The 15,387-nt window shown below is 39.1% G+C and overlaps 1 protein-coding gene across 1 annotated transcript in view; it reads right to left on the bottom strand.

Annotated features, from left to right (window-relative positions):
- atm (ATM serine/threonine kinase) overlaps positions 1–15,387 on the bottom strand; it is a 165,957-nt gene that overhangs the window by 16,169 nt on the left and 134,401 nt on the right. The window contains exons 51-56 of the mRNA XM_043691843.1: positions 15,115–15,228; positions 11,649–11,798; positions 8,747–8,885; positions 8,029–8,111; positions 6,435–6,575; positions 2,904–3,020 (exon numbers count right to left, since the gene is read on the bottom strand). Of these exons, the coding sequence (XP_043547778.1) occupies positions 2,904–3,020; positions 6,435–6,575; positions 8,029–8,111; positions 8,747–8,885; positions 11,649–11,798; positions 15,115–15,228 (744 nt within the window). The remainder of the gene's footprint in view (positions 1–2,903; positions 3,021–6,434; positions 6,576–8,028; positions 8,112–8,746; positions 8,886–11,648; positions 11,799–15,114; positions 15,229–15,387) is intronic.

The raw sequence follows: 15,387 nt of genomic DNA, 5'->3' as shown, positions 1-15,387 counted from the left end.
TTCTTTGATCATTCTCTTATTCCTCACATACATGTAAAATGCCTTTGGATTCTCCCTAATCCTTCCTGCCAAGCCTTTTTCGTGCCCCCTCCTGGCTCTCCTCAGACCATTTTTGAGCTCCTTCCTTGCCTGCCTGTAATCCTCTAGAGCTGAGCAAGACCCTTGCTTCCTCTACCTTACGTAAGCTGCCTTCTTTCTTTTGACGAGAAGATCCTCCGCTCTCGTCATCCAAGGTTCCTTTATCTTAGCCCTTCTTGCCTGTCTCAGAGGAACACATTTAAGCATCACTCTCAACTGTTCCTTACTAGTTTAAACCCTCCCGAACCACTCGAGCAAACTTTCTACCCAGGACATTGGTCCCCTTCCAGTTCAGGTGCAACCCATCCTTCATGTACAGGTCCCACCGTCCCCAGAAGGCATTCCAATTATCTACATATCTGAAGCCCTCCCTCCTACACCAGCTGCGCCCGCTCCCTGTTCCTTGCCTCGCTAGTAGAGATGGTTATCATGGGGAAGGTAGCTCCAATGGTACCTCTACAATCACAAATACTTTATAATCACCAATCCAACAGCTCCATTTCTGCTGGACAGCTTGATCCTTCTTTTCTCCACAAGATGGGTGTTGGGAAAAATAGTTGATCAAGAATAGGCTCCAGAGAAGATGTCAAATGGAAGTCTTCTGGTCAGGGATTCCAATATTGCATCAACAGGCTAGTTTAGCATTGTTTCAAGTCTGTATTCTTCTACATTGCACACATTTTAGTTCGTGGAAATTATCATGGGGAAGAATGAGCAATAAAACATAGATCTGCTTTTATCAGACTGCAGTGTTACGGCACAGAAAGAGCCCACTCGGTATCTTGTATCTGGACTGGCTGTCCAATAAGTATTATGACAGTACCATTCTCCTGCCTTTCCCCATACCCTCGCACATTATCTCTATTTAATGGCAATCTCAACAATCACTTGCATTTACACAGTGCATTTAACACTTTCTTATGCCTCAGCCATCAAATTACAGTAAAGGAATGATTTACGTCCTGGAGAGAATGCTAAAGAGATTTCCAGGAATGGGTCCAGAGATGAGAAATTTCAAATATGAGGATAGATTGGAACGGTTTGACTGTTTTCCTTGGGAGAGGAAGGTGAAGATAGAAGTTTGCAAAATTATTAAGGGACTGCATCAAGTGGATAGGGAAAAACTGTTAATGCTCGCTACAGAATCTAGAATGAGACACAGATTTAAAGTGATTTGCAAAAGTAGCAAAAAGTGAGCAAAAAAGTTCTTATTCACACAGTGGGTTTAGGTCTGGCATGTACTGCCTGGAACTGAAGAGGAGGCAGATCAATTGAAGCATTCAAGAGCGATTGATGATTATTTAAATAGAGACAACGTACGAGGGTACGGGGAAAGGCAGGAGAATGGTACTGTCATAATACTTATTGGACAGCCAGCGCAGATACAAGATACTGAGTGGGCTCTTCCTGTGCCGTATCACTCCTGTAATTCTGAGATTAAGAGGACAATAAAAAGCTGAGCCAAAATGGTGGGTTGAATTGAGGATATTGAAGACAGTAGGGAGCTGAACAGCTGGAGTTATTTAGGGAAGGAATTAGTGTGAGATCCAATTACCTGATGCCATTACTACGAACTACAGAGCAAAATGAGGAGAAACAACTGCTCGAGAGGCCTACATAGAAAAATTACAAAGAATGTGTTGGAAGACATTTAAATGTAATGAAGATGTTAAATTTATGGAATTACTGAAATGAAATCAATATAGATCATTGAGAATAAAGAATGAAAGACAACGGAGAAAAGAAAGCATTACCAGAGATGCTCTGGCTGTGATTGCATAGCTAAGGGTGGAACCAATAAGGGCAATCCCATCCAGTTGGGAAACAGAAGTGAAACCTCAGAGGCAAAGGGCATGGTTGACTGCAAGAAAGGCATGGGAGTAGTTGGAGAAGATAATACATCACAACCAGCCACAAGAGATGCCGTTTGTGACATTTGTTGGAACTGTTTCATGTGCTACAAAAGGGCAGCCATCTTTAATAGATAGATTTAAGAGTTGCATGAGAGAAGCACTGAACAAGAGACAGAGAGGTTAACTGTTGAGGATATGATTTATTTTGAACAGGACGGTGTTAGTGCAATTTTGAAAGAAAATGGGAGTTCACTGGAGTCAGGAGAATCGTTTACAATAACACCCACAAGGATCAAGAAGGAAACTTGAGCTGTTCGCATTTTATTGATGTGGTGGTGCCAGTGTTGGACTGGGTTGGACAAAGTCAGAAATCACACGCACCAGGTTATAGTCCAACAGATTTATTTGAATTAAAAATCACACAACTCCAGGTTATAGTCCAACAGGTTTAATTGAAAGCATCTGATGAAGGAGCTGTGCTCTGAAAGCTAGCGCTTCCAATTAAACCTGTTAGTCTATTACCTGGTGTTGTGAGATTTTTAACTTTGTACACCCCAGACCAACACCAGCATCTCCAAATCATGAGATTCATTTGAAATCACAAGCTTTCAGAGCGCTGCTCCTTCGTCAGGTGAAGTGAAGCTTTTTATTGGGAATAGGATTAAGGAGGCTGGAGGTAGCTTTGATCAACAATGTGATCTTACAGGCGGCATTGAGGATATGGAATAGAATGAGAAATAAAAGCTCAGGAGCTGGAGGGAAAGGGGTTGACTTGATGGGCAAAGGATGGACATTAGAAGTGAAAGCAACAATAACTGGAATTATATGCAAAAAATGTTTCAACTTTTTTTTGGAGAAATAAGAAAAAGATGTCGAATCATGGGAGAGATTTAGGAGAAATTATTAAGGTGTATTCACCATTATTTATCATCTTATGTGCTGTCTGTTGTAATGTGTCCTATTGTAATTTACCTTATATGTGCGGATAGTCAGTTTCCTCTTCCTGGTATCTGCATTCTTTTGTAGAAGTGCATTACACATCTGAAAAACCTGCTGCATTACAGCGTCCTGTCGCAGATCATCACGTCCCTAGACAGAAAAGGGTACAAGTGACTTGGGTTCAGAGCAAGTTACACCTCATCAACTGATAGAACATGTTACATATATATAGCATCTTTAATGTGGAAAGTCATTCCATGACATTGTTTATAGAGATGCAATAGAAAATGGATGCCTAGACAAAGTAAAAGATATTAGAAGGGCAACCAAAGACTTGTTCAAAGAGATGGATTTTATGGAGGTCTTAAAAGAAGAGGGAGCTGGAGGGTTGTGGGTGACAATTCCAGACAAAGCAAAGATGGAACTTTATTTTGGTGAGAGGCTTGGGTACCTGAAGGTGCAATAGGTCAGATATCTGCATCAGTTCAGAATTTTAGGAACGGAGAGCTCAGCTGAATGGTATGACTGTAGGAGATTAGGGAATAGGAAATGTAAGGCTAATACAAATTAAAATTCAGCATCAATCAGGAATCAAACTGGAACAATAGAAATAGTGCTAAAACTGACATTGGGAGTTCTAGAGGAAAAAAATAAATTTAGGCAGGGTTCCTTTAAGAACAATCAGTCTAGATTACTGATGTTGATATTACAGGGAGATACAGAAGTATAGCATGGCCTGGACTGGTTTTAGTGCTGTCTGTACCATGGCTTAGATGTTCAGGAATGACTAACCATCCTGCAGGAACAAGAAAGCTTGCCAGATCAAACTAAGAAGCCACTTTTTCACCTATTAGAACCCCGACACTAAGATCCTGCCTTACCAGAAGATGCTAGCCAATGAGAGGCCATTACCATCTTGGACATGAAAATTGTTGCTGGAGGCAGAGGGTCCTTAAGGGGTTTAAATGGTGATGGCCCTCCCCGGTTGTTCACAGAGCTTCCTGTCCAGAACTTAAATCAATGAGTTGGGAAGAGGTATGGACATAGGAAATGCCAATCCAATCTGATTATGTGCCCTTCCCACCACTTTTAGGGAAAGAAAAACTCGACCCATACTGTCATTCACCTCATCTCTTGCAAGGGAATGGCCTCCTACCAATCATCACATTGCCAAAACACATTTTTGTTCAAAAATCTTTTGTAGTTTGCTCCCCATGGAATAGCAACTACCATATCTTGTATCACTTTGATACTTGTGTTCGGCATTTTAATTAAAGAAATCCTTTCAGTTTGTAAATTATCAGTCTGCATCAAAATTTTCTGAAGAGGGATTGCTTTAATGAGCAGCATTTAAGTGGAAGATTGTAGTTAGCATCCAGAACAAGGTTGTCTATTTTTGGATAGCAGGTTGTGATTATCATTATAATGGTTTCAAGACTATTGTAATATAATATGAAGCAACATGAGGAAGGCCAAATGGCAGACAGCACAACATAAGTAAGATGATACACCAAGCAGGGGGTAGATCAGAATAAACAAAACACTTGCTTTAAACAATTTTAAAATTTCATACAAATTGCAATTTTTATTGAATTATGCTGTCTATTGCTTTTAATCTCCTGATGCTTGTGAAGTTTTATCAATAGTTTTTAAACTTAAAACTAAAACAGGGAAGTTATCCCAGGCAATTTAAATCTGACGATGAAAGAAACAGTGAATAATGCTTTTAGGGCTAGTTGCATGGTGTAATTCTGAGGGTCAGGTCAGGTATGGCAGGGCAGGGTTTTGGGTTAGTTCCACTGGTTGGGAAAGGACAGTGGGTCCAAGTTCCAAGTTCTCAAGTTCTGGAGATTGTATGTGGTGTGGAGGTGGTGTACTTAGGGGCCTATTGCTAGGTTTGGGGTTACCTTAATAGTTACTCAGGAGTTAACTCTGCATTTAATAGTCCAACTTCTCCTGAGTAACTATTTGACTTATTTTAATTGGAGCCTTCTAAAGTCTCTGATTTCATAAAGATTTTTGGACAGTTCCAGGAATAAATTAACCAGGGGAAAGTTCAATTTGCTGAGCAATTCCTTCAGAGTGTGCTACGATGGGATTCCGCTGGGTTAGCATGCACAACTCCTATCTAGGCTGGAATAAGGATTAGGCAGAAGTGAAAAGAAGAAGAACACTTGATCTTCCGCCTCGAAACCCTTCAACCCCAGGGCATCAATGTGGACTTCACCAGTTTCCTCATTTTCCCTCCCCACACTTTACTCCAGTTCCAAACTTCCAGCTCAGCACCATCCTCAAGTCCTATCCCACCTGTCAATCTTCCTTCCCACCTATCCGCTCCACCCTCCTCTCCGACCGATCAACTTTACCCCTTCCTCCATCCACCGACTGCACACCCAGCTACCCTCTCCCCAGCCCTACCCCCTCCCATTTATCTCTCCACCCCTGAGGCTTCCAGCCTCATTCCTGATGAAGGGCTCCTGCCCGAAATGTCGATTTTCCTGGTCCTCGGATGCTGCCTGACCTGCTGTGCATTTCCAGCACCACTCTAATCTAGAATAAAGACTGTCTGGCTATTGGAAAATCCAGGCCACGAAGCTTAGATTCCAGAGCTCACTACTTGAACTGAATAATCTGAATTTGCTTTCAAATACATTAAAGATTCCTACAGATGTCAACGTATGGTTTTACTTTGGATGTTGTTTTATCGTATAACAATGGAACATTTTTATGGGAAAGGTAGTATTGTGTTATGTTGCTGAACTAGTGACCCAGAGCTTTGAAGTCAAATTCCACCATGGCACATTGAAAACTTAAATTTGGTTAGTTAAATAAATCTGGAATAAAAATACTGCTGACCACGAAACCACTGTCAGGTTCAATGATGTCTCTTAGCGAAAATAATCTTCTATTCTATCAAAACTGACCTGTCTATGATCTAAGACTTATCACCCCCTCAAGAGAACACTTTGAGATGGGCAGTAAGTGCTTTCTTTGATGCCACATACCATAAACAAATTTTTAAAAAGTGACATCGCTGTAAATGTCAGTTCTGATATTGTCAGAACCATAGCAAGGATCCATATCTGCAGCCAGGAACCCAGAAATGCTGGTCCTGTCAAACTTAATTGCAGAATCTCATCAGAATTTTAATTTACTGCTTCCAGCAAGGCAGCAGGTCAGATTGAGAAATGGCTGGCTGCAGGGTGGGCAAGTCTTCAGAAAGGGGATGCAACAGTCTCCGAAGCTTTGGGAAGCAAGTCTGCAGCAGCTAATGTAAATGGATCCCAAATGAAGCATTTATTTTAGATATTTAATTACTGACCTGTCAGAAATTACTCAGTCAATCCCAAACTGGCCACAGTTAAATTGGAAGTAGGTGCCTTCGCATTGATTTGTGGATAGATTTCACATATACCAGTTTAATCCACTCCTGATACTCCCACCTATCATGGGGGAGTTTCCCTCCATCTATTGTTTACGTCAATTTACTTTTGTACATTGAAGCTTTCCAACAATTCTAAATCAGACAAAGATGACCTCTTGTCTACCTCCGTTATAAATTACCTTGACAAGTTGCCTTCTCTCTTTCCCATCTGACCCTACGCAATCAATAATTTTTGGAAGATTCACTCCACCTGCTAAGCGGAACTGAGACTTGAATGATTTCACAGTAATCATATTTTCATATTTTCCAGATGGATCAACCTGAAAATACACAAGAAAGTTCAAGCAATTTTTAATTTAACGCTGAAAATTCACACAAATATATTAGCATTGTCTTGTGTGTGAAAAAACAATTTGTGATTTTCCCATAGAACATTTGCATCTCTGTTTTAAGCTCTATTCCATATGGCCATATTGGAAAAGGTTACGAAGCCTGCTTGAAAATAAAATAAACCTGTAATCACCATGATCTTTCTACAAAGCTACAAAATATTCATAACGAAGATTCGACCAAAGGAGCTCTGGCAGTTTTAAAAATGCACTGATGCATTATCAGATTGGCTGAGAAAGAGCTGTTGAAACCTGAACCCAAATAAACAACAGAAAGAGATAGGTTGCTCTGAAGTTCAAACACTCGCCCATATGACTAGGAAGTCGTCAGTGGATACTTGTACTCAAACTGAAAGACATCGTGAACAGCTTTCTGCTGCCATAATGTGCTACCAAGTCAAGAAAAACTCATCCGATGCAGACAAGATTCCTTTACTTAACTACAAAATATTTAAATACGTTATATAACATACTTTGGGAGAAGGCTTCATTATTTTATTCCTTAAAATCATAGGTCTAACATCTTAAGTAAAAGGAAAAGTTAACATGAAGCGTAGGGTGGTGCATCATGATGGAATGCAAGTTCAAATGCTGAGGAGTGAGCATACACCCATATTTTCTAGCATGATGAAATGCATGTCTTAACTTTTTTTGGGAGGCAGCTGTGCATCCTTGGTGAAGTTTGAGAGGGAAATATTAAAGCAAGAGAGATAAAACTACTACCTTCACTGGGCTTGCAAGTTAAAGTTGGCAGATAATTAGCTGCTAACCTAATGAACTGAAATGCATGAAAAAGTGAAGACAAGATTTTGTCAGCGACAGAAGTCTTTTAAAACATCTGCTGACTCCCCTCACTAAGCGATCATTTGAATCGGTAGCCCTTTCCCAAAAACACACCTAACTTTCGACCCATGTTCAATTCAATTTTGATTTGAACATCAAAGCTGAATACAGCTGATGTTAAAAACCAGTAACAGTTACTAGTATTGACAAAATAAAGGAATAGAGGAAGAAGAAAACAAATCTGCACTCCTAATCATACAGTCAGGCCACTGCAAAACCTAACAATAATAGCTAATGGTTTAATACAACAACTTGAAACCTTAAAATAAATCTTGGTTCTAATAATACTTACTGTGTTGTTGCGAGAAGCACTCATATGGACTACAGCTCAATAAGTTATGGGCCAGAACCAAAGTTCTCTCTAATTTTGTTGTGGTGTGGGTGATTCATTCTCTATCACCCCTTTTAAACCTTTTGTGTGGTTGTCCAGAGGTTGTCATTTAAGTCAGTTGACTTAAAGGCTAGTTTTGGACTTTGAGGTTGTTGTGCAGCAGGGAACATTGATCAGACTTATCCCTAATTAGATATATCTCTGGCTTACCTTGAGTTCCACGGTGGGAATAACAACTTCATCGAGATCTTTTAATTTAGTGATAGGTTGTGTTGAAGGGATTTCAATAGCTTCTGTAATTTGAAAGCACAAATTAAACCAAATGATTATACTGAAGTGATTCAACATCTGAAAGTCAATAGTTCAGAAACAATAGGAATGTAGGAAAGTAGGTAACACAGAAAACACTATGCCGGTCTTTGCAAAAGCTACCAATAATTTACTCAACGGCAAAGTGAAGCTTTAAGTTTGGTTTTACTACCTTCTATTAGTCTGAGTGACTATACCAAGTATCAGAATGTTTTAAGGAGATGGTTATCTAAGTGTCTTTTGTACTTTCAAACTCCCTTCATACTTTAACAAACATTAAAACACAGGAAATCTGAAATAGTCTTACAAATGCCCTTTTCCAGTTAAGAGCACCTACTGGGATTACACGTTCTCTCTTGTGGTAATAAGATCAGAACAGCTCATCCATCTTTTATACGGAACAATTGCTCAGGAGAGAGACAATAGAAGACAAGCATAAAAAGCCTGAAGATGAAAAAAGACAAAATCACTTCAAGAACCACCAATAATCTTATGGATACCCATAAAATCAGTAATACCTGCCCTTTTCTTTTGGTGTTGGCTTTTAGTTATTCTTGTTGGCCAAGTTTGAAAGAAGGGTTATTAAACAATGTATCATTTTTACTCATTGAATACTTACTTCTTTCTGTCTTCCAATTACTGGCATCCATGTTTGCAAGAGTGATTAAGGCGTCACATAATTTCTCAATATCCTTCACCATTTTAGCCTTAGATTTTCGTATTGTATTTATTATCTTGCTCGCAGCATCCATTCTTTCCTAAAGCAACATTGTAGTGAAGTATAATTGAATAGAGGCTTAAAATTAATCTGACATATAGACTTGTGGCAGAGACCTCAAAGCATTTGAAATCAATTATTATATTTATTTCAACAGTAATTCTTTAAATATGCAATTTCTAGTTATTCTTTCAACAGGTTATAAAGGAATCAAAACTTCATACTCTTTAGGATTCATATTCCATAACAACATTCTAATCACTCCTTCCTTGATTAGTGCAGTGGCATGCACATGAAATTAAGACTCTAGAATATCTAAAACGTGTGCTGTAGACTGCTGTCATAGAATCATACAACACAGAAACAGACCCTTTGCTCCGATCTGCCTGTGTTGACCAGACATCCCAATCTGACCTAGTCCCATTTGCCATCATTTGGCCCATATCCCTCTAAATTCTTCGTATTCTTATCTCCATCCAGATGTCTTTTAAATGTTGTAATTGTACCAGCCTCCGTCACTTCCTCTGGCAGTTCGTTCCATACATGCATCATGATCTACATGAACAAGTTACCACTCAGATCCTTTTTAAATCTTTCCTCTCTCATCTGAAACCTATGCCCTCTAGTTTCAGACTCTGCTACCCTGGGAAAAAGACCATGGCTATTTACCTTATCCATGCCCATCATGGTTTTATAAACTTCTATAAGGTGACCTTCAGCCCCAGCGTTTTCAGCATCTCCCTAGAACTCAAATCGTCCCGACCTGGCAACATCCTGGTAAATCTTTTCTGCACCCTCTCAAGTTTACAACATCTTTCCTATAGAACGGTGACCAAAATTGTAAGCATTATTCTAAAAGTGGCTTTATCAATGTCCTGAGCAGCCACAACATGACATCCCAATTCTTATACTATAAAACATCATCTATCTCCACAGAATCAATATAGTGTGAATAACCAGAATCAACACTAACAGACTTTAAGTCACTTGACAGCTGTTCAAAAGCTTTTAATTCAAATTTAATAAATTCTATTTTTTAGCAAAGGAATATCTTACAAACGATCACATAACCTCCACACTTTTTAAACATAATTTATCAGTTTCACTATCATATTCACCCCTTCCATCAATCCCTTAAATTAGATTAGATTCCCTACAGTATAGAAACAGGCTATTTGGCCCAACAAGTCCACACCGATCCTCCAAAGAGTAATCCATTCAGACCCATTTCCCTCTGACTAATGCACCTAACCTGCACATCTTTGGACTGTGGGAGTAAACCAGAGCACCTGAGGAAACCCATGCAGACACAGGGAGAATGTGCAAACTCCACACAGATAGTCGCATGAGGCTGGAGTCGAACCCGGGTCATTGGCGCTGTGAGGAGCAGTGCTAACCACTGAGCCATCACGCCGCCCCTTACGGAAGCAACTTCTCCAACCAGAGGTACTTCATTATTGGCTCACATGATCCCACCACTCAATTGCTGCCATGTGCTAGTAGTCAGATGTGTATCATGGTCTGGTCTTCTGTGCGCTCCACATACTTTTGCCAGAACCAGGGACCAACCAACAAATAAAACCTATCAACAGGCCCACCCACTAAACTGATCAATCAAAATTTTCTGGACAGCCAAAATCTATACTCTCTTATCATTATAAACTCCCAACCAACGAAATAACAGTGTCCTTGCAAATATGAAGACCTGAAACTTGAAAACCCATAAGCATACTCCAGGCATTTCAAACCAAGTTTCTGTTGGCCCAACAAAGATTTTCACTGCATTGGAATACATCTTTCTCACTCTAGTCCAGTCAACTAAGACACAGGCAGACAGAAGTTAAATATGCAAGAGGTCTGCTGGAGTTTAACCTGCTAAGGTGGCATAGCCTATCAGGTCAGACCTTCAGAGTCAGAGTCCTGAGATCAAGCCCCATTTCAAGACTTGAGCAGGGTGATCTAAGATGTCACTTCAGTGTAATACTGAGAGAGTTCTGCATTGTTTCAAGTATAAGTTGTCAGAGAAGACAATAAACTTAAATGAGTAATACTATTCAAAGAAAAATGGGGAAATTCATCCTAGTAACCATGCCTGTATCAAATATTACCTGAAGAAGGGCTTATGCCCGAAACGTCGATTCTCCTGTTCCCTGGATGCTGCCTGACCTGCTGCGCTTTTCCAGCAACACATTTCCAGCTCTGATCTCCAGCATCTGCAGACCTCACTTTCTCCTCAAATATTACCATATCAACCAATATTACGAAAGTAGATCAACTAGTAATTTCTTCTATGTGTGGGAAAATGTCACACAAAATGTGGCGATGTTGACTTATATAAGAGCATCTTCATTTGAAAAGCAATTCATATGACATGAAACACTGAGACCTTGAAGGTGTGAATAAAACTACAGAAATCAAATTATTTTTTGTTTGAATTTCATGTCTTGCCCAGTTAAGATCATTTGTTAATAACAAAAACAGAAACTAGAAAAATTAACAAGTCTGGCAGTATCTGCGGAGAGTAAGCAGAGTTAATTTTTCAGGTCCAGTGACCCTTCTTGAGAACAGAGCAGTTCTTTGGTTTATTTTTAGTCCATTAGTTTTACACAGCCCAACAAGGTTACTTGGGGCACAGCAGGAAGCCCAGCTCCCTGTAACAGCTACCCCAGATTCCAAATGAAACAGGTGGTCAGTTAGTAGTGGGCTGGACTACTACAGACTTGCCCAACACAAGTAACAGATTCAGAGTCTGCTATGAAGAGTTCATTTAGTTTTGATCATTTATTATGTTTTACTAACAAACCTGATCCAGATGGGACACCTCCTTTCTTGTATGTTTTCCTCTCTTTAGCGTTTCAGGTTTCCCGAGAATGTCATCCTTGTTTGCATTGGATAAGGCCAAGATAATAAATAGCGTGTGATGAGGGTGATCCAATGAAGTTCTTTCAATTAGCTGCATAATTAATAGAAGGAAAATTATGGACATATGCCGTTAAGTTATGGGGAACCACAAAGGAAACTGAGACTGAAATTTTACAAGGATCCTGCTGCTAGGACCAAATGTGGGTCCCTCAACAAACAGAGTAACAAACGGAGGTGGCCACTACTGAGGTTGTGAGGGGAAAGAGACGATACATCAATATTGTAAGCAATTGGCATGTCAATAAATGATATTTTATAGAATAAGTACAGAAATACTTAATAAGAATTGATATGCGTTGCACAAGGTCACCTCAGCAGAGAAATATTTTTTTATTCTCTGGAAAATATATACAGTCAGTCTACGGAAATTTCAGGTCTCTTGATTCAGCTTTCATGTTGACATTACGAAGATGGTACTATAGTGGCTTGTATAGCCCCTTATTTATACAAGTACATAGAAAGGACCAGAGAAGGCCCTAAACATAATGTAAACTAAAAAGCTGACCTTGAGGAGTAGGAGGGAGGAGACAATCCTGAAATCTTGTGTACTGTGCGGTATTCATTGTTTAGAAAGGATCAAATGGATAAATCAACAGTGAAAAATACCATTTCAAGAAATAAAGTATACCAATGTGATGATGGCTTTAAGGGCTGCATTTTATCCTTTTTTTTAAAATGAAGAAACATGGAAATCGAGGTGATGAGCAAGCGGGCTGCTCAAAGCCAATAATGTAAACAGCTTGTGAGGCCTTTGATTTAAAAAAAAAGTTGGAACAATAAAAACTGAGTTGGTGGGGTCAAGTTCCCAGAAAGCCAGGATTTTTAGTTTTAGCAACTTTCTGCAGTTGCTGGGGTCTTCAAGGTGGATGCAGAATCTCTTATTTCTCTCTCTATTACACCTAAAAGCTGGAGTTCTCTTCCTGTAGCTAGAATTGCACGAGAGAATATATTTTACTAAATTTGCCTTTCCAAGGGTGTGTTTATGGGATTGTTAGGGCTACCTATAACTGACAGACACAAAATGGCTAACAGTAGATAAAAAAAATTAAAAGCCTGATCCAGCACGTAAATGAGTTGGCACAATAGTAACTTTGAGAAGGGAGTTATCTCAAGGTAACAGGGAGTTCCACACAAACAGCAGCTACAAAGGTCTGTTGCAGACAATTTGATGGGAAATTTCTAAGAACAGACAGCCTAAAATTTGTATCAAACACTAAATAGAAATTAAGATCACACAATAACAGATGACAAGGCTAGAATTATGACTCGTAAATATATCAAGTAAGTTCATTAAGTTGTGAATGTAATCGAGTTTCAGTCTTATCAATGAATAAAATGCTATTTCATCAGGTGAAAAGAGTTAATGAGAGTAGGGACAGTAAATCTCATCCGAGAAGATAGTATGTGACTAGCATGAGTTATAGTGCACCTGCAAAACAACAAATGAGAACATTTCACAGTAATTAATTATTTTCCTTGAACTACTTACAATATTAAGAATAGGTTCTAGTTAAAGATTCTTCAGATAACCACAGAGATAGATTTCAAAGTATTTATAGATACTCATCTACACAAAAATACAAAATTCACAAAGAAAAAGATTCAAATAAAAATATGAAAGTTAACCAGTCTCAGATAGTAAAGCAGTTCCATTATCATTAAAGGGAAGAAATGAACCAAAGGCAGAGAAGACCAGTAGACAGAGGACATGGCCTGATACAAACGAGGATGAAGAAAGAGGTGCCTAGTACACCCAGTAAGAAACAAATTGCTCATAATTCATTAGCTAAAAAATGCTAACAGTAGAGGTAAACATAATACCTTACATATAATTAACTTTACAGTAGAACTAATATTATGAATTGACGAGGTCAATTCTTGGAATGGCAGGATTACCTTACACTGAAAGACTGGGCTTGTATACCCTTGAGTTTCGAAGATTGAGAGGGGATCTGATTGAGACGTATAAGATTATGAAAGGATTGGACACTCTGGAGGCAGGAAACATGTTTCCGCTGATGGGTGAGTGCCGAACCAGAGGACACGGCTTAAAAATGGGTAGGCCATTTAGGACAGAGCTCAGGAGAAACTTCTTCACCCAGAGAGTGGTGGGTGTGTGGAATGCTCTGCCACAGGGGGCAGTGGAGGCCCACTCTCTGGATTCTTTTAAGAAGGAGTTGGATAGAGCTCTCAAAGATAGTGGAGTCAAGGGTTATGGAGATAAGGCAGGAACAGGATACTGATTAGGAATGATCAGCCATGATTATATTGAATGGCGGTGCAGGCTCGAAGGGCTGAATGGCCTACTCCTGCACCTATTGTCTATTGAATTTTATACTAATTAGTAAGAACTAACTTGATTTTGTACCTCATGTGAGTAAGATAGTGGGAAATATATGATGAGTAACAGAATTTGATAGGGATACCAATGAATACAATGAATAACACAGTTCGAGCTGTCCTTCATGATAAGCAAGTCTATAATCATTAACTTTGGAATGTGAATTTATGGGATGCACTGTAAGATCTCAAGGCCTGGTGATTATAATGTCTGGTAAATAGCATGAGGTCATAGAACCTAGGGCTGCCCATAAGAGTGTCCATCATTGATTGGCTGTTTCACAGGATTGGATGCACAGTGACCATGTTGTATGTGATTACTATAACTCAAAATGTATAAAAATGCTGGATCCCACTGGGAAAATCAGAGTCATTGACCTCTCTTCTGATCTGAGCCAAAGTCTAAGGAAGTAATTCAGCCCTCACATCAAGGTCAGATTCGGGAAAGGTTTCCAGCCTCTCCCTGCATGATCTGGTTACTGCTTGAATAAACTGCCATGTGTTGGAATTCTGCTGCCTCCTGAGCCCTTGTCCCTGGTCAGGAGTTCACTCCTACAGGAACGTTATAATATTGGAACAGTTAATTAGTGATGGTTAATATATGTATAGTTAAACAGTGCAATAGTTATAGTTAAGTCAATTTTTATTCATTTAGTTTATTTTGTCTGTATTTTAATTGCAATGTATAAAGAAAGTGTGTTTGCTTAAAGTCAAGTAGTTTAACAATTGAATTGGATCTGGAACACAACACCTAACTCTTAACTTTAAAATAAGAAAAAAATTAAGGTCTAGGCTATCTTCTTAATATATTTTGAAGGGGTTTGGACCGGTCCATAACACCAAGTTCTCACTGGAGGACAGTCCTGGTCAGGTTCATCGAAGATCTAACCATTTAGGATTCTGTTAAAAAATGGATCCATTTGATGGAGAGAATAATCTTTACAAAAAAATCTAACATTTTTCTACACCATAATTACAATATGTTACTGTCATTCAAAATAGAATACCTTGTTTAACACTTCATGAAACCTTTGCCCTCCTGGCATCTTTGTTCCCATTCGAGCAGCTAGCTGGTACATTAAAGGTAAAAACTTGTATGATGGAATCTTTTCTGCACCATTCTGTCAACAAAATTTCAAAAAAATTAAGAACTTTTTTTAGCCCTTCTTGTACAAGTACCCAAGTTTAGCCACAAATTAACATTAATTTAGATTTGTTTGTAATTTGCTTACTTTCTTAAAACAACTTGTAGGGATTGGGGTGCAGGAGCCAAAACACTT

The sequence above is a fragment of the Chiloscyllium plagiosum genome, chromosome 6 (assembly GCF_004010195.1).
Source record: "Chiloscyllium plagiosum isolate BGI_BamShark_2017 chromosome 6, ASM401019v2, whole genome shotgun sequence".
NCBI lineage: Eukaryota > Metazoa > Chordata > Chondrichthyes > Orectolobiformes > Hemiscylliidae > Chiloscyllium > Chiloscyllium plagiosum.
This window is presented reverse-complemented; position numbering and strand designations above follow the sequence as displayed.